Source organism: Stegostoma tigrinum, chromosome 14, assembly GCF_030684315.1.
Source record: "Stegostoma tigrinum isolate sSteTig4 chromosome 14, sSteTig4.hap1, whole genome shotgun sequence".
In the NCBI taxonomy this organism is placed as follows: Eukaryota; Metazoa; Chordata; class Chondrichthyes; order Orectolobiformes; family Stegostomatidae; genus Stegostoma; species Stegostoma tigrinum.
The window spans coordinates 57432947-57456364 of NC_081367.1; the positions used below are offsets into that span (position 1 = coordinate 57432947).

At 44.3% G+C, this 23418-nt stretch overlaps 1 protein-coding gene across 7 annotated transcripts in view; it reads right to left on the reverse strand.

Moving 5' to 3' along the window:
• LOC125457787 (phospholipase D1-like) overlaps positions 1-23418 on the reverse strand; it is a 169598-nt gene that overhangs the window by 61944 nt on the left and 84236 nt on the right. For all 7 annotated transcript variants that reach the window (XM_059651188.1, XM_048542382.2, XM_048542383.2 and 4 more), the window contains exons 2-7: positions 11216-11407; positions 8599-8732; positions 7188-7333; positions 5156-5264; positions 2546-2611; positions 21-79 (exon numbers count right to left, since the gene is read on the reverse strand). In XM_059651188.1, coding sequence (XP_059507171.1) covers positions 21-79; positions 2546-2611; positions 5156-5264; positions 7188-7333; positions 8599-8732; positions 11216-11375 — 674 coding nt within the window. In that variant the 5' untranslated portion in view covers positions 11376-11407. The remainder of the gene's footprint in view (positions 1-20; positions 80-2545; positions 2612-5155; positions 5265-7187; positions 7334-8598; positions 8733-11215; positions 11408-23418) is intronic.

Below are 23418 nucleotides of genomic sequence, written 5' to 3' on the forward strand. Positions count from 1 at the left end.
TCAGATTAATTCTCACTTACAGGCCCTTAGGTCCCAGATGATGAATGAATGAGAGCTGACTGATGCCAATAAATTCCATCTGTAGAAATAAAAGTCGCAATTTGCATTTATATAGCACTTTTCAAAATCTCAGAACATCCTAAAACATGTTATAGCTGATGAAGTGCAGTCACTCTTGTGGTGATGGAAACTCAATGGCTAATACATACACAGCAAGCTCCCAGAAGAATTTGCGGTTGCAGCGTGTTCCATCCCTACACCTGGGTCAGAAGCTCTGGGTCTGAATCCAAATCAGAACTTGATGACCACACATTCATAACACAGTGAAATGTAGAGTGTCAAACTGTAAAATCCTCCCAGTGGCAGGCTGTAAGAGCAGGAGGAATTTCTGGCTCTCACCACTACTTTTATCACTAAGCAGCTGGTTGAGTAAGCAGTCTGAGAGGATGACGTTTGGTTATCATTCCCTCTTCATCTCTTCAGAATGTGGCCACGTTGTGGATTATCTCTTACCCAATGATATATTCAGCTGCACTGATCGTACAGATGGTAGTCTGAACAATTTGCTGGGTATTGTTTCCCACTGACCCCGTTATCTATGTGTGATATCCCAGGCAGCAACAACAGCATTCCCCTAGTAACCAGAGTGAACATATGTACTTTTCACACATGGCCACATTCAGCCAATTTTGGAGAAGAGGGACTGAGCAAGCACTTGGATCGAAAACATTTCAATGGATGAGGGTAATTCAGCCAGATCTTCAAATCAAGGTCAGATGTGAAGTTAGGAAATACATCTTCAGGCAAAGGCTGGGAGAAGTGTGGAACTGTTTTACACAAGCTGTTTCTTCTGGCGTTCAAGTTAAATTTCAAATAAAAATATAAAGGCCTGGCAGCATCTTTGGAGAGAGAAGCAGAGTTAACATTTCGAGTCCAGTGATCCTTCTTCAGAACTTCTGCAGCATCCTCAGTTCTTTGTTTTAGAACTGACAAAGGGTCACTAGACTCGCAACTTTAACTCTGTTTCTCTCCACAGTTGCAGCCAGATCTATTGAGCTTCTCCAGCATTTTCTCCTCATTTCAGATTTCCAGTATAAGTGGTATTTTACTTTTTACTTTAAATCTCAGGTGGGCAGATTGTTGCTCGGCATTGCCATATTCCCCTTAAGGACATGGTGCCAACATGGATAGAGGGGGGCTAAAGACCATGAGCACTTTGAATGATATAATAGGACTTTTATTCTTTATTCATTTATGGGAGAAAGGTGTCACTGAACTGGCAGCATTTATTGCCCATCCCTAATTGCCCAGAGGGCAGTTAAGAGTCAACCACATTGCAGTGGGTCTGGAGTCACATGGAGGCCAGGCCAGGTAAAGATGGCAGTTTCCTTCCCTAAAGGACATTTGTGAACCAGATGGCTTTTTCCAACAATCACCAATGGATTCATGGCTCATCATTAGACTCTTAACTCTGGATATTTTACTGAATCCAAATTCCCCTCTCTGCCAAGTTGGGATTCAAACTCGGGTCCCCAGAACATTATCTGGGTGTCTGGATTAACAGTCCAGCGATAATACTGCCACACCATTGACTCCCCAACTTGAATGGTCTGGACCTGTTCCTGTGAGCCATTAGGTTTCTATTTCACAGTGAGGGAATCTCCAGTGAGATAAGAGGTCAGTCTTGCATGGACCTTGATCCATCATTTCATTAGACCACTGATCTATCCCCTCAACTCCACTTTGCACTCCTCCTCACCCCACCCCAAACCAAGTCTTTATATGATGTAATTAACTTAATTCCAAGAATAATAATGAAAACACTGTTGTGACCTTCATTGGTGAGTCACCTTTCTTGACTTACACAAAATAGCATTCAACTGACTTTCAGTATCCTTTTGCACCAGGTCTTTCTCTCCAGAGGTTGTGATTAGATATATTTTCTAACCAACCTGCTCAGAGACATTGTGATCAGAGATAATGGGAACTGCATATGCTCAGAGACATTATCACAAAACTTTGGGGCAGGTGAGACTTGAACCTAGCTCAGAGGTTGGGACACTGCACCACAAGGCCCTCAAAGTCATGATTGCATTCATAATTCCCAAATACCTCCTTGCTATGACCTCCTCTTGATCTAATCATCCTTGCATTTCACAGAAATGGAAAGGGATCAAAAACATTTCAAAACTTTGTTGTGTCTTGTTTTTGTTTAAATTATCAGGGTCAGGTTGTGAACAGCCTATCTTTCACAGGAAATAATAATCAACACGCCAGATTCCTCATTTTTAACTTGTGCAAATAAACTGTGAAATGGAATACTTTATTTTAGTCCTCCATCCGTACTGTGGAAGGCTGTTTGTAGGGTCCTGAATCACGATGGCCCAATAGCAGGGGAAGGCCATCTGTAAATGATGGCAGTCAGTCAAGGATGGGAGAAAGAGCTTTACTGAGAAGAGTGTGCTGAATGACCCTTCACAATGCTGGGCCTCAGTGTAACACCTCAATCAACAGGAATAATATGGACAGCAGGGAGAGGGCTTACCATCGCATGGTAATTCCTGTACATGGGCATCTTCAGCAGCTTGGTCAAGTAATCTTCCAGTTGTTTCTGCGAATGGAAGGGAAAGAGAGCATGAATTAAAAAAAAAGAGATCAGCTGTCTGCATTCGTACACTGATCAAGGAGCATGTCATGTACAAGAGAATACAGGAAAAGTGCTAACATCATAGGTTTAAACATCCAAATCATGTAAGTTCAAATCCCATCACAGAAACATTAAAAAAAATTCAAATTGGTTGAATTACAGCAAAAGGTCAGTCAGTAAAATACTCTTAACAGTGAGCAAGCAGTGTTTACATTGCTGTAAACACTCAACTGGTTCTCTAATATCATTTAAGGAAGTTATCTTGTCATCCTAACCTGGCTCACACTCTCCCCAGATGGTAACTGTTAAACATCATCTGCACCCAAGATTCCCCACGTTTCTCAGATTCTGGTTCCTTGAGAATCACAGACTTCAATCCATCTTTCTTTGTTGTGCTATCGGCTGCCAAGGAGTTAATCTCTGGAATTTCCTTCCCAAAATTCTATATATCTCTTCTCCATCCAGTCTCCTCTTAAAAGCTCCTTTGTGACTGAGCTTGTGGACCCTTGTCCTGATAGACCCATGTGTAGCTCAGTGACAAACTGTGCCTGATTCAAGGCCCATGCATCAGCTTGGGGCGTTTTCTCACATTACTTAAATGTGAACTAATGAGAGGCTTTGGCATTGTGATAATGTCACTAGATTAATTATCCAGAACCCCAGAGTAAAGTTCTGGGCATAGGTTTATATTCCACCATCTAAAAACCTGGAATAAAAAGTTAGCTGAATGGCGACCATGAAATCAATTGTCATAAAAACCTGCCTGGTTCACTATTGCTCCTTAGGGAGGGAAATCTGCTTTCCTTACCTAGTCTGGTTTGCATGTGACTCATACAGCAATGAGGTTGACTCTGTGCAGTTGGGAATAGGCACAACATCTAGTAATAATAATATCCCATGAACAAATGCCAAAAAAAGAGTTCTTTTTGTAAGTTTGACTGGGTGGAATTTCATCCAGGCACTGAAGGCATTGCCCGCCAGCTAGAACTCAAATAAGCAAGGGATGCCAGTTAAGTGTCAATCAGGCGCTAAGTGGCCAGCAGAGGGTCGTCCCTCTGACACTGAGAAAGGTGGGAGGGGGGGAGAGGGGTGAATTCCAAAGGCCCAGGATTAACAAGAGCTCCAAGCCACATGGGAGTGATGGTAGGAGGGTATCACTGACTAGGTAGTTCAGAATTAATGGTGGAGATGGTTTCTATCAGGAGACCATCCCTCTAAACCCAGTTATGTGCCATGTTCCTTAATCATGCACTTGGTGCCTGACAATGAGGATTCCTCTCGCTCACCCAGAAGTTTACAGTAAAACTATAAAATTTTGGGCTTTCTGCAATGGTGATTGCCTCACCTACAGCTGGTCCATATGCAGCACCTCTGTGATGAGTTACATGGGAGGGCACCAATTGCCCAGTATAAGTTGTGCATTGGTACTGTGCAAGAAGGCCATTCATGACCTCTTTAGCTATAAGCAAAATTGGGGCAGAGGCAGGAAGGAACTGGGATGGCCGCTCACCCCTCACCCTCTTGATTAAATGTTCTAACACATCCCGCTGCCTCTAAATTTACGTTAACTCCTGCCCACTGCAAGAAACATCCCATACGTTACTACATGGAGTCACATTGACCAAGTTTAATGCAGAGTTTGTAGCCAACAAGCTTTAATCAGGCTACACATGCTTAGAGTAGATTCCCTACAGTGTGGAAACAGGCCCTTTGGCCCAACAAGTCCACACTGCCCCTTGAAGCATCCCACCCAGACCCATCCCCCTATAACCAACCCACCCCTGAACACTACGGGCAATTTAGTATGGCCGATCCACCTAGCCTGCATATCTTTGGATTGTGGAAGGAAACTGGAGCACCCGGAAGAAACCCACGCAGACACGGGGAGAATGTGCAAACTCCACACAGACAGTCGTCTGAGGCTGGAATTGAACCCATGTTCCTGACACTGTGAGGCTGCAGTGCTAACCACTGAGCCACTGTGTCGCCCTACAGTGTGCCTGTACTTCTTGATTAGAGGTGATTAAGGGCTGTTTTATTCCAGGTGTATAAAGATGTTGGAAGGATTTTAGTCCTTTAGGGATATTTAATGCAACAAAATATCCTCAGAAGAGGTTTGGTTATTCAATACAGTCAGGATTGAGTTAGGCAGATTTTTGAGGAGAAAGAGAGTGAAGGGGAACTGGCAGCAATGTGATGTTAAGACCACAATCAGATCAGCTATTATCTTATTGAACGCCAAAGATGAGCTGAATGGCCTACTGCTGCTGCTAGTTCTTATGATCTTAGAGTGATAAACAAGAGGTGACAGAGATAGGAAGCATACATGGCACTGAAGCATTTATAAAACAGATGGGAGAAATTTAAAACTGAAGCCATGCCGGGCGAGAAACTGATCTACAAACACCTAGCTCTGGCAACTGCATGTGTAGCGGGCATCTTTATGGATACGTAGAATTAACCCTCAAGCAGTACCACAATCCGGCCACACTGCAATATGGAACCTACCCGTCGGCTCGAGATCTGCTCCTCTCTAATGATGAGGTCTGAACTGCGAGGCAGAGTAGGCATTGACCGGGGTTCCCCTCTCTTTACCGTCTGTCTCCTCACTGTGAAACTGGAAGGTAACATTGTCACATTGTCAAAAAATGGGATCTTGTTCATTGTAGAATCCATCCAGTGTGGAAATAGGCCATTTGGCCCAACAAGTCCACACTGACTCTTTGTTAAGCATCACCCCCCACCACATCCAGTCACTGTAATTCTGCATTTTCCATGGCTTATCCACCTGGCCTGCGTATTCCTGGACACTATGGGCAATTTAGCATGGCCCACATGCAAGCAGGCAGTGTTTAGAGATGAACACTGACACCCAATCTCCACCTTGGCTCTGAAGGGAAATTGAAACCCTGGCCTTCCCTTTTGTTTTGACCTTGTTTTTGAGCACAGATGCCTGAATTGTGACTACAGTTAATTGCTTAGGATGTGCTTTACGGTGTGACTGAGTGACCTTGTAAAGGATCTTTGTGTACACAACTCTTTCTGTATAATTCTGGTTATGAGTTAAGTGGGGGCGTTCCCCTTTCCTTGCAAAAACTGAAAGTAGCAGTTGGTTTCAAGCACGTTTCACAGCTCGTCATTCAAAAAGGGAAGTTATACTAAGATTGGAGAAGCGCAGAACTGACTCTGACAAATAGCTGCAGAGGTCAACAGGTTTTGCTAGACAGAAGCACATTGAGGAGTGTGGGGCCAACGTAGGTGAGATTTGGATCAGCCATAATGTCATTGAGTGGTGCAACAGAATGAAGGGCTGAATGGCCTTCGCCGACTCCTATCATTTTATTCCCATGCCTGGGGTTATTGGGTCTCATGGATTCAATAACTGCTACAATACCCTGCATTTACATAACTTTAAAATCGTAACTCCTGTCTAAGTCTTTTTGATCTATATATGCTGGTTGACTGAGTACTGCTCCTAAATAAAGCTTTCCACTGTACTTCGGTACATGTGACAATAAATCAACTAATCAATCAATTAATTTCCCGCAGCAGCATTAACCAGCAAAAATCTGGCATTGAGCACATGAAGAGATAGTGAAAAATTCTCCATTTGAAGAGGTCAATGTTAAGAAATATTTTAAGGAGTGGTGGACAGGTTTTAGGAGGAAACTCCAGAGGTTAGCGTCCAGGGATACAAAGGGAATGAAGGGTAATGGGGAAAGGCAGGAAAATAGATTTGAGGATTATCAAATCAGCTGTGGTCTCATTGAATGGCAGGGCAGATTCCTTAGGCTGAATGGCCTATTACTGCTCCCTACAGTCTGTGGTCTAATGGTCTATAGAGCTGAGGAGCTGGCAGGAGATGAGGCCCAATGGGGAAGAAAAACATGCCACTTGATGGGAGCAAGAGGAGTTATTGAAGAAACTCAAAACAAGGTGATTGAAGAGATTTGAAACGTCCAAAGTAGGGTTTGAAAGTTCTTCCCTTCATTTACACAAATAAATCCAAATGTTATTGGTAAAAATATAATTGATGGAGTACGGATTTAAGGGGGTGAATGGCCTCTTCTGCTTTCCATAGTTTAGTGAAATTTCTTGCTGTTAAAACCCTGGAAGTTCCTAGAATGAATGGCTAGCTTTGCAGTTGGTGTTTAAGTTGAAAATCTCTCTTTTGGATTCTCTTATTCATTTTCTCATGCCCCCTATTCCCAGTCTCTCCGAAAGGGCATGAATAGTTCAGGTTTCAGGGGGAGCATCCTCAGTGCCAGGGTTTGCAATGGTGTGAGGGTGGAACTGAGTTACCGTGGCATCTCTACACTGCTACCTAGAAACCTGGGTGAAAGGGGGCCTGGCCCAGACTAGCAGAGGCGGTAGCAAACAGGAGAAAAGGGGGTAGAATCCTTATTGGGTCAACAACAGGCTCTTTCTTGAGGAAAACAAGGAGAGGAAGGGACAGGCAATGGGAGTGCACCATTCAACATCCTGTTCTCTGCGAACAATCTACAGTGACTCTCAGTTTACGGCTCTGGACTAAGATTACCCGCGTGTTGGGATTGGCAGGCGGAGGAGGGCTTTGTATCGGAGAAGCTCTCTGTGAAGATCTTGAAAATGCTTGAATTTCCTCTTGACCTTCCAGGTGAACTCTCCATGCTTCAATTGAATGGTATAGATGTTAGGGCTTGGGACCTAGTGATGCAAATGGATAAGAAATTAAAACTGAACTGTGGTTAATAGCAACAACTCTGAAACATGCAAGCAACAGGAATAACAAAGCAATGCCAAGCAGTATGGCTCTTCAATCCTCCACATTACGGTCGAGTGCAGAATAATGAGAGTAGACTGGGGTCATGGACTAATGTTTCATTGAAAGCCAGGGCCTCCAATAGTACAGCACACCCAGAGTGTAGCACTGGGACTGTTGACCTGCATAGTGTGCTAACAATCTTCTTGATGGGGTGCATCTGGCATTACTAAGGGATATAAGAATGGAAAACGCAACAAATCGCATCTATGATCCCCAATTCTCCAAAGAGCGTCCCATCCAGACTCACACCCCACTGTATCCCAGTAACCTTGCATTTCCCATGGCCAATCCACTTAATCTGCACATCTTTGGGCAGTGGGAGGAAACCAGAGCACCTAAAGGAAACCCACGCAGACAAGGGGAGAATGTGCAAACTCCACACTGACAGTTTTCCAAGGCTAGAATCTAAACCCACATCCCTGGCATTGTGAGGTAGCAGTGCTAACCATGGAGCCACCATCCCGACTTGGATATATTGAATGTCCCTGCAAATGTGTCATAAACAATAAAGAGAACAGAAACAGGTTGCTCATTGAGCAGACTCTGGTAATGCAATTTAACGCAGAATTGTAAAGTGATCCATTTCAGTAGGCAGGACAAGGCACAAAATGTGGCCTAAATGATACAAGGTGAATGGGACTGCAGGAACAGTGATGGCTTGTGTATATGTAGAGACATCTTTGAAGGTGACAGGTCAAGTTCAGACACCTAAAAATCACACTGGATTCTTGGTTTTGTTCATACAGGCATGGTTCAGAAGAGCAAGGGAGTCATGCTAAATCATTAGAAATCACTGGTTAGAGCTTAGTTCAGTGTTCAGTTCTGGACAGGAAACTTCAGGAAGGATGCCAAGCCATTGGACAGTGTATGGTGAAGATGTACTCAGATGGTACAAGGAGTGGGAGACTTCAGTCGGAAATCTCTTCCTAATGGCTTTGTGGATTAACCTGGAATGCAGTGTTTCTAGAAACCAGCTCACCACCACCTTCTCAAGGACAGCTAGGAACGGGCAATAAGCTAACCCAGTCAATGATGTCCCATTCCATGAGTAAATGAGAAACAAATTTTACACTGAGTAGTTAATAGTAGTAGAGATAGCAGTGACAGAACTATAACTGTATTTCAGTTCCTCGTGCAGAGACCCCACCTTTGATGTTGATGTGAACCGTTCCACCTCCAAAACATGGACTTTGATTGGTTCTCCAGACAGGTACACCTGAACCTCAGGCTCCTTGAAGGCTTTGGTCTTGTAAATGGCTGAGAATGGAATCTGAGACCCAACTGAAATATAGAAACAGAGAAGATGTTGCTCAGAAGGAAGACTTTTGGCCCATAGTGTGTGTGCCAGCAGAATGTAAGTTCACCATTTTACAATAGAAGGTAAACTGCTTCCTGTGTCAACTATAAAATGTTGATAACATAATATGGAGCTGGAGGAAATTTGATGTTTTGGGTTGGAGCCCTTCTTCAGGAGAAACCTATTTATCCAGAGTATAGAATAGTTGAGACAGCGTGTATATTTCACAGAATCCCTAGAGTGTGGAAACAGGCCCTTCGGCCCAACAAGTCCACATCAACCCTCAGAGCAGTCATCAACAATTCCACCTTGGAGACTTCAGCTTATATTAGGAATAGGAGAATGCCATTTAGTTTATCAAGTCTCTTCTGCCATTCAATGAGATCATGGCTGAGCCATATTTTAACTCCATCCACTTTCTTTGCCTCCACTTCTCTTAGTACTATTAGCTAGCAAACATCTGAGCTTAAAATTAATTTCAACCTAGTCCCAGCAGCAATTTATTTCTGTGAAATGGAATTCCACACATTCATTCCTCTCTGAGTAAAGAAGTGTCAACTGACTTCTCTGGCTCAGATTTTTAAGGTTATGTCCCCATGTCCTAAATTCCCTTAAGATTTCTCCCTGTCTGCTTTCTAACTCCTTTGAAAACCTTAAAGATCCTCAATCATAACACCAGATGACACTCCTGACATAGTACCTGCGAGACTGTGGAACTATCTTTCAGATGAGATGTTAAATTAAATTTGCCGCTACTCTCTCAGGTGGATATAAAAAATCCCAACACCATTGTTTCAAGGAAAATCAACTGACCATTTCTAACATTTGAGACAAGCTAGTCATCACCAAAAGGTCACTGTGTCTACAGATATCGACAGTATCTTAAGCACTGAACTGTCACATTCAGCTTAACATCACTATACTGCTGGTTCTACTCCACAAGAGCCTCCAGCCACTCATCTTCATCTCACTTTATATTCCTTTTCCTTTCTCTCTCTTCCAGCTTCCCCTTAAGGTAGAGGAGAGAGCTGGAGGGTGGCACGGTGGTTCACTGGTTAGCACTGTTGCCTCACAGCACCAGGGGCTTGGGTTCGATTCCAACCTCAAGGGACTGTCTGTGTAGAGTTTGCACATTCTCCCCGTGTTTGCATGAGTTTGCTCTGGCTTCCTTCCACAGTCCAAATATGTGCAGGTTAGGTGAAATGGTCATGCTAAATTGTCCGTAGTGTTCAGGGATGTGTAGATTAGGTCGGTTATAAGAGCATGGGTCTGGGTGGAATGCTCTGAGTGTTGGTGTGGACTTGCTGGGCCGAAGAGCCTGTTTCCACACTCTAGGGATTCTGTGAAATATACACTCTGTCTCAACTATTCTACACTCTTTGGATAAATAGGTTTCTCCTGAAGAAGGGCTCCAACCCAAAACATCAACTTTCCTCCAGCTCCATATTATGTTGTCAATGGCTCCAGCATCAGCAGTCCTTGCTGGATTAATGAATGACCATCTTATATCCATGGAACCTAATTCTGGTCGCTCCACAAGGTGAAGCATATAATTCTATCAAACCGCTTCAGAGGTTTGACATTATATCTTTTGATTCATTCCCATAGCGTCTCTTTCCACCAATAGAGGTCAATGAGTACTCGGCAACCAAACACAATGTACTGCTGTTTCAATAAAACATCACCATAATTGGGAGTTTCTGGCACAATTGTACTAGAGTAATGTGCAGCCTTCATAACTGATTAGGTTCAGCCCCTGCTAGAATATTCCATCCCTGCATTTTAGACCTTGGGAAAGGTGAAGGAAGGTTTTACAGAAATGGTAACAAAGATGGGGAAATTCAGTTGGCTGCATTGACAGGAAAAATTCAGATTATTATCCTTGTAGCAGAGATGATTAGGGGGTCATTTAATGGAGGCATTTAAAATCATGCACCATTTTGAATGAGTAGAATGGAAGAAACCATTTCAACAGTAGGAGGCTCAATAAACAGACGACACAGATTTAAAATAACTGGCAGGAATACAGGAAGGGTGGGGAGTTTTGTTTTTCACAGCAATTATGATTTGGAAAAAGATCTGCAGGATTTTTTGGGGAAAGTGGGACTCATTAGATTAATCTTCCAAAGAGCCATTAGAGCCACAATGGACCAAATGGCCTCCATTAGTGAAAACCGAAAGAACTGTGGATGCTGTAAATCAGGAACAAAAACGGAAGATGCTGGAAAAGCTCAGCAGGTCTGGCAGCATTGGTGAAAACAAAAATCAGAGTTAATGTTTCGGGTCCAGACGTTAACTCTGAATTTTTCTTCACAGATGCTTCCAGACCTGCTGAGCTTTTCCAGCAACTTGTGTTTTTGTGGCCTTAGTTAGTGATTTGGTTACAATTGGACATGTATTAAGGGAGAACAGCACTTTAGAATGTTGGGCGACTCCTGTATTTGAAAATCTTGAAAATCATGCTCACTGGGTTGTCTTGCATCATTGCCAGAATCGATGTCCACATCATCTCCTTCCAGACGTAACTCATTGGTGTCAAGATTCTCCATCAGTTGGCTAATGTCTGTGGCCACTCCTTTGAGCGCAGATGACCTCTGTAAGGGGCTCTGTAATCGGTCTGACATCATGAGCACTAACACCTAGGCAGAAGGCAACTGCCCTGAAAATAAAATGAAAAGAATGTCAATAACTTGCATTTATATAGCACCTTTGACATAGAGAAGCATTTCAAAATATTTCACAGGAACCCTATAAAGGAAAATTTGACGTTGAGCCACAGAGATGTAGATATTGTACTATAGTACCTTAGAAGGGGGGAAGAGAGATAGAAGGCTTAGGGAAGGATTTCCAGAGGGTTGACTCTAGACAGTATGAAGGCATGGCTGCCGAATGTGGAGCAACCAAAATTAGGAATGATATCAGGATTTAAAGAATGGAGCTATAATCAGAGAATTGTGATTTGTCAGAGATTACAGAGATAGCACCATGGAATCCCAACAGTGCGGCAAGAGGCCATTTGGCCCATTGAGTCTGCACTGACCTTCCAAAGAGCATCCCACCCAGACCCCACCCTATTCCCACATTTCCCATAGCAAATCCACTTAACCTACACATCCCTGGCCACTATGGGCAATTTAACATCGCCAATCCACCGAACCTGCACACCTTTGGACTGTGGGAGGAAACCGGAGCTTCCGGAGGAAAGCCACGCAGACACGGGAGGAATGTGCAAACTCCACACACAGGGTGGAATCGACCTCATGTCCCTAGTGTGGTGAGGCATCAATGCTGGCCAAGGTGTCACTGAGTCACTGTGCACTCAGGTGGGAAGTTCTGAGGTGCTAGAAGGAATTGGAAACGGCAACACCAATTTTAAAATTGAGATGGTGGTCAAAAAGCACTCAAAATGAGTCTGAAACAAAAACTACAAGTTTTTTAGAGAAACATGACGGATATAGCAGCCTCTGCAGAGAGTGGAAAAGAGTTAACACTTTGAGACCAATGACTCTTCTTCCAGCCCATGTAACATCAGGGAACAAGGTCTCAAGACATGGTTTGAATTAGGACATGGGCAGGAGAACTGTTTGGTTCAGGTTTTGAAGGGGCGGAATATCGGTAGTGATCAAAATAGTATTGGAATTGTCAAGTCTCGAGCTAACCAAAGGTGCGAATGAAGGTTTCAAAATGTGGGAGGTGAGAAAGGGGAGGAGATGGGTGAATTTGGAAATAGGTGATCTTAGGAGTTCAGAAGCTATCAGAGTTCTTATTTCAGCAAAGAGAAAAATCATAGAAGTATGATAAAAACTGTATAATTTTTCCATTTTCTTCAATTATTTCTGATGATTACTTGTAAAGATACAGAAAGTGGAACAAGTTGCTGTTTCAATTGACAGTCAGGAATCATCCTTGTGTCTGCATGCGCTTCCTTCGGGCGCTCCGGTTTCCTCCCATAGTCCAAAGATGCAAAGGTTTGGTGGCTTGGCCATGCCGTATTTTCCATAGTGTCCAGGGATGTGCAGGTTAGGTGGATTAGCCACAGGAAATGCAGGGTTACAGGTATAGGGTACAGGGCTGGGTCTGGGTGGGATGTTCTTTTGAGGATCAGTCTGGACTCAATGGATCAAATGGCCTGTTTCCAACTGTAGGCATTCCATGATTTGTTTACCTGTCAGAAAGTGGGATAGAGCCAGAAGTAGTGTGTCAGATAACCAATGTTAGCAGGGTCTGGATGGGCCATTCAGAAGCAGGAGATTGGCCTGGAAAATCTCCTGGAAAATGGCCAAGTTGGCAACCCTAGGGGCAATGCAGGTTGGAATGGGAATAATTTAACTACCAGCTGTTGAAGAATTATCTAATTTCCCCTTTTGTTTTAACTGAGCTTCCAAATCCACTACTTGCAAATGAGTCAATGTCTAGACTACAATGTGAGTCAATTAAAATGCTGACAAACTATTGGGTCGGACATACACAACATGCCCTGGAACAACTCTGAGGAGGTCATACTCTGAGAGGGTATGGCATAGCAGTCAAACTCACTTGATTGCACAGTCCGAATCTACACATCCCAGAACACACGCTGAAAAAGAGGGCTTTCATTTCCATAACGCTGTTCGTGACATCAGGATGTCCCAAAGTGTTTTAGAGCCAACAAAGTGCTGGGTCTTTTCAAAGCAGGATGGGTTTTGTTAGTATATATTCTATGCGGGTTGGAAGGTGCAGAAATGGGCTATGCACACAGATCAGTCTTCTTCCACAGTCCATCCACAATCTCCCCTATCACAGGGACAATGCCCCCTTTTAACCTCAGAAGGAAAGATTATGTAAAGCCTCCCACAGAATCCATAGAGTGCTTTTGGTCCATTAAATCTGATTGACGGTCAAAGAGAATCCCACCCAGACCTAGCCCCTGACCCTTTATCCATAACCCCACATTTCCCACGGTCAAGCCACTTAACATGCACATTGCTGGACTGTGGGAGGAAACTGGAGCATCTAGAGGAAACCCACACAGACATGGGGAGAATGTGCAAACCCCACACATGATGTGGAGGTGCCGGTGTTGGACTGGGATGGACAAGGTGAGAAGTCACATGACACCAGGTTTTGGTCCAACAGGTTTATTTGACAACACAAGCTTTTGGAGGGTAGCCGCTTATCAGGTGAAGTCCACACAGTCACACAAGGCTAGAATCGAACCTGGGTTGCTGGCACTGTGAAGCTATAATGCTAACGACTGAGTCACCATGTCACCCTTTTGGTTCCCCCTAAAGTACAGATAGAGTCCATTCACCCCATTTAATCTGCACCAACCTTCCAATCAGCATCCCACTGAGACCACCCCTCCCTGTAAGACCATATCTACCATGGCTAACCCACCTAACATCCTTGGACACTACAGGGCAATTTAGCATGGCCAATCCACCTGACCTGCACATCTTTGGACTGTGGGAGGAAACCGAAGCACCCGAAGAAAACCAAGGGGAATGTGCAAACTCCACACAGTCGCCCTAGGTTAGAATCAAACCAGGGTCATTGACACTGTGAGGCAATGGTGCCAACTACTATGGTCACCATTGCAATGACCCAACAAAGCCTATCAACAAATATCAACCAACCAGGATTTGGTGCAGAAATTAAATTAGGGATGGCCGTAATTTTTACCCATTTTAGCCAAGCCATTTTTCTGTGATAGTAAAAACTGGTTGGATATGGTGACAACAGCCAGAATGGAGGTACTAGGTTAATGCCCCCTGCACTGGAAACAGCAATTTTATGTTTACAATTTAAGTGTCCTCCACAAATCGCATCTCACTAGCCTGCTTTTATCAGGACACGTTACAGCATTTTTCCCCATGATTACTGTGTAAATAGATCCTGTTTGTTTCACCCTGACCCCTCGGTGGCTGACATAATGCTGGCAATAGAAATTGTGAAAAGATGGTTAACAGTTTGTTTATCATGACAAATTTACTTGCCTTCTCAGAATTAGAACAGAACGTCCCCATGCTAAATATGTCCCTTCTCCTTCAGTGGAAAGCTCACCCCTTCCAGTTTGGTAAGTTCACTGAGCCTGTGCCTTTTATCAGGGTTAACTCTGATAGTCCAGGGCCCAACTCATTGACAGATCCACAGTGAGCTGAGCAAAATTGTTGAGATTTAGTATCAGGGTGGAAGATGGGAAAATGCAGACAGAATTCTTCTTCCTGTTACCAATGCCCCATTTCTTCCCTTGTCAGCATATGCATTTGGTTGGAGGGGACTGGCTCCTGTTTGTGAAGTCACCCCCAGCTGAGAAGTCACTTCAAGCAATGACTATTTAAGGTGTAAGATAATAAAATGAGAGGCTGGATGAACACAGCAGGCCAAGCAGCATCTCAGGAGCACAAAAGCTGACGTTTCAGGCCTAGACCCTTCATCAGAGAGGGGGATGGGGAGAGGGAGCTGGAATAAATAGGGAGAGAGGGGGAGGCGGACCGAAGATGGAGAGTAAAGAAGATAGGTGGAGAGAGTATAGGTGGGGAGGTAGGGAGGGGATAGGTCAGTCCAGGGAAGACGGACAGGTCAAGGAGGTGGGATGAGGTTAGTAGGTAGCTGGGGGTGCGGCTTGGTGTGGGAGGAAGGGATGGGTGAGAGGAAGAACCGGTTAGGGAGGCAGAGACAGGTTGGACTGGTTTTGGGATGCAGTGGGTGGGGGGGAAGAGCTGGGCTGGTTGTGTGGTGCAGTGGGGGGAGGGGACGAACTAGGCTGGTTTAGGGATGCAGTAGGGGAAGGGGAGATTTTGAAACTGGTGAAGTCCACATTGATACCATATGGCTGCAGGGTTCCCAGGCGGAATATGAGTTGCTGTTCCTGCAACCTTCGGGTGGCATCATTGTGGCAGTGCAGGAGGCCCATGATGGACATGTCATCAAGAGAATGGGAGGGGGAGTGGAAATGGTTTGCGACTGGGAGGTGCAGTTGTTTGTTGCGAACTGAGCGGAGGTGTTCTGCAAAGCGGTCTCCAAGCCTCCGCTTGGTTTCCCCAATGTAGTGGAAGCCGCACCGGGTACAGTGGATGCAGTATACCACATTGGCAGATGTGCAGGTGAACCTCTGCTTAATGTGGAATGTCATCTTGGGGCCTGGGATGGGGGTGAGGGGGGAGGTGTGGGGGCAAGTGTAGCATTTCCTGCGGTTGCAGGGGAAGGTGCCGGGTGTGGTGGGGTTGGAGGGCAGTGTGGAGCGAACAAGGGAGTCACAGAGAGAGTGATCTCTCCGGAAAGCAGACAGGGGAGGGGATGGAAAAATGTCTTGGGTGGTGGGGTCGGATTGTAAATGGCGGAAGTGTCGGAGGATGATGCGTTGTATCCGGAGGTTGGTAGGGTGGTGTGTGAGAACGAGGGGGATCCTCTTAGGGCGGTTGTGGCGGGGGCGGGGTGTGAGGGATGTGTTGCGGGAAATACGGGAGACATTCTCACACACGTTCTCACACACCACCCTACCTCCCCCTCGTTCTCACACACCACCCTACCTCCCCCTCGTTCTCACACACCACCCTACCAACCTCCGGATACAACGCATCATCCTCCGACACTTCCGCCATTTACAATCCGACCCCACCACCCAAGACATTTTTCCATCCCCTCCCCTGTCTGCTTTCCGGAGAGACCACTCTCTCCGTGACTCCCTTGTTCGCTCCACACTGCCCTCCAACCCCACCACACCCGGCACCTTCCCCTGCTACCACAGGAAATGCTACACTTGTCCCCACACCTCCTCCCTCACCCCCATCCCAGGCCCCAAGATGACATTCCACATTAAGCAGAGGTTCACCTGCACATCTGCCAATGTGGTATACTGCATCCACTGTACCCGGTGCGGCTTCCACTACATTGGGGAAACCAAGCGGAGGCTTGGGGACCGCTTTGCAGAACACCTCCGCTCAGTTCGCAACAAACAACTGCACCTCCCAGTCGCAAACCATTTCCACTCCCCCTCCCATTCTCTAGATGACATGTCCATCATGGGCCTCCTGCACTGCCACAATGATGCCACCCGAAGGTTGCAGGAACAGCAACTCATATTCCGCCTGGGAACCCTGCAGCCATATGGTATCAATGTGGACTTCACCAGTTTCAAAATCTCCCCTTCCCCTACTGCATCCCTAAACCAGCCTAGTTCGTCCCCTCCCCCCACTGCACCACACAACCAGCCCAGCTCTTCCCCCCAACCCACTGCATCCCAAAACCAGTCCAACCTGTCTCTGCCTCCCTAACCGGTTCTTCCTCTCACCCATCCCTTCCTCCCACACCAAGCCGCACCCCCAGCTACCTACTAACCTCATCCCACCTCCTTGACCTGTCCGTCTTCCCTGGACTGACCTATCCCCTCCCTACCTCCCCACCTATACTCTCTCCACCTATCTTCTTTACTCTCCATCTTCGGTCCGCCTCCCCCTCTCTCCCTATTTATTCCAGCTCCCTCTCCCCATCCCCCTCTCTGATGAAGGGTCTAGGCCTGAAACGTCAGCTTTTGTGCTCCTGAGATGCTGCTTGGCCTGCTGTGTTCATCCAGCCTCTCATTTTATTATCTTGGAATTCTCCAGCATCTGCAGTTCCCATTATCTCTGATACTATTTAAGGTGTTACTGCTGAAGATTGACCACTGCAGTGAGCCAGTCCTGCTCTTTGTGGAACTGCACATAACAATAGCAAGGCTTCAGGTTAAAACAAGGTAAACGGATGTAGTTATAGAGTTGAATGTTATGGATTCGAAACACTAACTCTACTTTCTCTCGATGGATAAGATATTCCCCTAGCTGAGGAGTCTCAAAATAGGTGACATAATCACAGTATAAAGGGCAGGCTATTTAAGGCTCAGATAAGGAGGAATTTCTTCACTCAGATCACGGTGAATTTTTAGAATTCTCTGTCCCAGATTCAAAACATAAATCAATAGATTTCAGGAGGTTAACAACATCAAGGGACATGGAGGTAGTGCAGGATAATGACATTGAGATAGACAGTCAGCCATGATCTAATTGAACAGCAGTGCAGGCTCCATTTTCTCAGCATGTTGTTCTTTTACAAATCTGTAACAGAGGAAGTTAGTAGTAAACAATGTATGCACTGAAACTTCCGCAAGTGCAATGCAATAGCGTCAAAACAATGTCTTCATTCAGTTTGATTGACTGAAGGGGGAAATATTGATCAGGACACAGAGGAGAATTGCTTTTCTTTGAGACAGTAACCATTACATCTACCAGAAAGAGCTTACAAGCCCTTTCTCGGTTGCACCTCTGACACTCCACCTCTACTTTGGTACTGCACCAGTCACATTTTTTGGATGAGTGGGTTTCAGGCTTAATACATTGTTTTGAAGTGCAGTGACACATTTTATTGTGTCAAAGGTGCTATATAAATGCAAGTTGCTTTTGAAGAATCTTTCAGTGTAGGGCAAACTTACAACAGTGTCAGGCATTGAAAGTTCACAGCTTGGAATACAAAAAGGTATTACAAATCCAATGCTTAGTATGTCCTGAATGGCAACATGGTCTGAGCGGCTTCTGTCTACTCCCACTGACGATTTAGCAGCTGATGATCAGACAAGAAGAACTGACAAATGCAGAAGTTATACTGAGAGCACAACCAGGAAGTAGTGACTGGGTTGTTGTATCCTGTAGTGTTTAAGCACTGCCAAAACCACGGCAAAATTTTGAAAACACACACAATGCAATTAAAAGTAACTAAAGTTGGGCCAAAAAAAAAATTTCCAGGGTTTGCGATGGCCCATGTGACATATAGTAGAAGTCTGTTACAATGCATTTCACTTTTGTAGTTTTTTTATTCACTGGGCAAAGCATTCGTTGCCCATTCCAGAGTTCAGTTAAGAGTCAACCACATTGTTGTAGGCATGGAGTCACATGTAGGCCACACCAGGTAAGGATGGCAGTCTCCTTCCCTAAAGGACATTAGTGAACCAGATGGGTTTTTCCGACAATCAATTTTTGGCCATCATTAGACTCTTAATTCTGGATTTTTATTGAATACAAATTTCACCACCTGCTATAGTGGCATTCAAACCTGGGTCGCCAGAACATTGGCTAGGTTTCTGGATTACTAGTACAGTGATAATACCACTTAGGCCATTGCCTCCCCATTGCAGTTTAGTGCAAGTTCACCTATTGCATGGGAATCACATCTTACCAAAAGGAATAGGTCAATCATTACTTAAATCACCATTTTTGCTTGTTAAAAATGGAAGGTTTCCTAATTAATTCAGTCCAGCTACAAGGGGATATCACATTTTGGACCTTTACGTCCACATTATAATGAATCCCCGCTGTATAATTCATAAAATGCAATTTTTTAATCATTAAAGTTCGCAGAACACAGCGAGTTCAGCAAGTCCACCATTAAAATATTTAGACTTACACTAGAATGGATGTTTGGAAATGCTGGAAATACTTTGCAACAGGGCAACACCAGTGAAGAGATGAAGAGTTAATGTGTGTTAATATTGTCAGGGAGAATGTTGGAGGTGCAACAAGGGAAGAAAGGACAACAGGCATGATAGTGTAAGACAAAAGGAGGTGGTAATGGAACAACCAAGGAAAGAAAAAATGCATCCAAAATTTTAACATAGCATCTTTGTCCCATCCATAAAGAAGGATGAATGTCCAATTTTGCATTGTCATTCGACTATTCTCACACTCCCATTCAAATCTCCCGTAAGGCTGAGATCATACCAAATTCTGTGGCCTGGATCCTAACTTACACCAATTTGTGTTCACACTGTGGCCCACTGATCTATACCAGCACCTGGTCTGCCAACATCTCAAGTTTTTATATTTTCATCTTGGAATCCAGTGTCACCACATCCTCGCTCCTCCCCATCTCTGCAATGTCACCAATCCTGACCTCGTATGTAGGAAAATCATTAAGGATTTCTAGGAACTTGAGGCATACAAGGCTAAACATGAGACCAGTGCCAACGCTTAATATTGAGGGCCTGTAACTGAATAGAGAAGGATGGTAGAATCAGGCTTTCCTTTAGTACTGTTTTCCATCAGGTCACAATCTCAGGTGAATTATGGGATCACAGAAGTGTTACGGTGCAGACTCTTTCTTTTCCTTATACCCTTGAACATTTTTTTTACCCAAATAACCATCCAATGGCCTCTTGAATGCCTCAATAGAACCTGCCTCCAACACACTTCCAGACCCTTTCGTGTCATGGTGGTGTCGTCCCTACCCTTGGACCAGGAGGTAATTCAAGTCCCACCTGCCCCAGAGATGTGTAACAACATCTCTGAACAGGTCGAATAGAAAATTGGTTCAACATAGAAAAAAATTCCAGTCATGCATTCCGTACCCAACTACTCATTAGGTGAAAAAAACTTTTCCATCAAACCTTTGCTTCTTTTGCAAATCACTTTAAATCTATGCCCTCTTGTTCTTGATCCTTTCACAACCAAGAACAGTTTCCTATTATCTACTCTATCCAGCTCGCTCATGATTTTGAAAACATTCATCAGATCTTCTCTTATGTCCAAGGAGAACAATCCCAACTGTGTCACCTTTTTCACTGATGTTTCTCATCCCTGGCTAAAGATCTTACAGCACACTAACTTTGCATCTTACACACACGCTCAATGGCTATTGGCAGAGAATGTGCAGAGGTAACCCTTTAATCTACATCACGGTCTTTTCTCATTTAACTCCCCAGTTTTCTCTGAAAAACAGCAAGCCTCAATCGTTGATAACAAAATCCCCAGAGTTTATTTTCTAGCCATTCTGTTTTGGGTTTTTGAGAACAAAATCAAATTATCCAACGTTACTTCTCATATTTTGTCATTTGCAGAGCTTCCTTTTTCCAAGAATCATTGCTGCAACAATAGTGTAGGTCTAAAAATAAAGATTCTATCTTTCTCCCCACAACCTCAGTCTCGCTCAATTGGGAAGGCAGTTATCACCTCCTAGCTTTTCTTCCCAGTACCAACCAGGCTGTTAGTGAATCAGCTCACACAAGGCACAAATCTTTTCCAATAGAGTCAACAACTGCTGATCCACTGTACTTCATTCCTCCCAACTGGCAAAAGCCCCCATATTCATTACATACGTCTTTTAGATACAGTATGAAACTGAGGTCCACTTAGGTGAACAAACAAGATCCTGTGAGATTGTTTTGAAGTGGTGCTGAGGACCTCTGACCTTTGGTCTGATCACTATTAAACCTTCAAATAATGTCACAGAAATCAAATGACCTAGTTGTTATCACATCATTGTTCACGGGATGTTGCTGTGCACAGAGAGACTGACACATGACACAGTACAACCGTCATGACATTTCCAAAATGTTAGCTGAATGGTTGTGAAATGCTCTTGGACTGCTCTGATGTGATCTGAGGTGCCACATAAATGCAGAATTCTTCAGATTTCAAAAGACAGGGCACATTATTTTGTGTTTGAATGCACAGAGACAGTACAGTATCACACTCCTTCTGTTTGCTTTATAGGTTGTATCTCACAGCAGGCTGAATGCTGAAAGAAAGAAAAATTGCTGCGGATGCCGTAGATTGGAAATTAAAGCAGGAAGTGCAGGAGAAACTCAGCCGGTCTGGCAGTGACTATAGACAGAGAGTTGTTACTTCAGTCACATGAACCAGCAAACATATGAAATAGGAGCAGAGGTAGGCTATTCAGCCCATCAAGACTGCTCTGCTGTTCAATAATATCGTGGTTGATCTGTTTGAGTTTCAAATTCCAGACTCCTGTATATATCCCAATAAGCTTTGCTTCCCCTGTCTAACAAGACTTTATCCACGTCTGCCATTAAAAATTCAATCACCCCACCTCCACCCCTTTCTGAGGGAGAGAATTCCAAAGTCACATAACCCTCCAAGGGAGAAATGGAAATCTACTTATCTCTGTCCAGAAAGGGTGACCTCTAATTTTGAAACAGTGCTTCCCCCCACTCCCCAGGTTCTGGACTCATAAATAAGAGGAAGCAGTCTTTCTATGTTCACCTTGTCAAGACCATTCAGGAAATTATATGCTTCAACCAGGTTACCCCTGAGTCTTCTAAACTCCAGTGAAAACAAGCCCAGTCTGTCCAGCCAATCCTCAAAAGACAATGCACTCATGTATTGATCCAGCGAACCTCTTCTGAACCTATGCCTGCTTCAAAGAGCCATAGTGGACTGGAAACATTAACTCTGCTTGTCTCTCCACAGATGCTGCCAGGCTGGCTGAGTTTCTCCAGCACTTCCTGTTTCTATTTTGTATAGGATGTTCATTTGGTCACATCTGCTAATTGCATGCCCTGAGCGTAAGCCAGGTGAAAAGACACTGAACTTGATCAGTTTGAGATAGGTTCCAAATGTGTTATAATGATTTCTTTTAACGGCTGATAATCTAGAATCATGCACAAGAGATAAGAGCTTCCGAAGATGTTTGCAAACAGGAAGGCATCACTCAATGCATTAAACACTAAGGGAGAGTGGGTTGCAAAGGGGGGCAGGATACAAGTTATGTATCCCATTACAACATCTCACTTACTGACGCAAGTAGCTGCCAGAATCCACCACTTTTATTCAAGTCTAAATTAAAATGGAAACGGCAGGAGCTCTGATCAGTGGGTCATTCATTAGTATGATCTGAATCTGCCAGCACCAAATGTGGAGACTTCTTAAAAATATTTTCTAACCAACCTGTTCAGAGTTGCTCTTACCCGCCTCTGCAGCAGGTAAGACTTGAACCAGAACCTCTTGCCTCAGAGCTAGGGACACCACATCTTTTTAAATTTCTTTGATGAAATGCAAGTGTCATTGACTATGGAAGCATTTATGACCAACACTTAAGTGCTCTAGAGAAGGTTGTGACCTCATTGAACTGTCAAGGTCCATTTAATATAGATATAGGCACAGCTCTCATAGGCGTGGATTCTCAGGATTTTGACCTCATGATCGTAAAGGAATGGCGATGTATTTCCAAGTCAGAGGGGAACTTGCAGCTGATGTTGTTCCCATTTAACTGCTGCCCTTGTCCTTCTCCGTGGAAGTGGTTGTGGATTTGAAAGATGCTATCTCACTAATTGCCCTGGAAGAGATGGTGATGAACTCCTTTGTGAACTGCCATAGTCCTTAGGGAGTCTGGACACCCATAGTTCTGCTACAGATGGAGTTCGAGGGTTTTTACCCAGCAGCACTGAAGGAACAGTGATATATTTCCAAGCCAGGATGGTGAGTAGCTTGGACAAGAACTTGCAAGTAGTGGTATTTCTGTGTATGTCTGTTCTTGACCATCTCGATGGCAGTATTCATGGGTTTGGAAGGAGCCGGATGGATAGCTCACAGTGGCTGAGGTGAGATTCAGTTATGGACAGTGTGCTGCACAAATGCGACTCTTGCAAGCACATTGACCACATATTTTTAACTCCCTGTGGCCTGAATTTAGGGTTTAGTTTGCTATTCATTTCCTAACTCCAAACTCGCTGAAGCACGATGACCCCAAAAACGAAGTGTAGATTACCGTACAGCAAATCAGAAATTCACAATCCAATCTCAAAAGTAACCTCTTGATAGCTTCTGGTCTGGCAGGTCATCTACTTGAATGAGTTGGAATAATATTGATGTCTCTTTGAATGGCAAGTCAGTACAGTGGCACTGTGGGTGACACTCTAACCTCTTG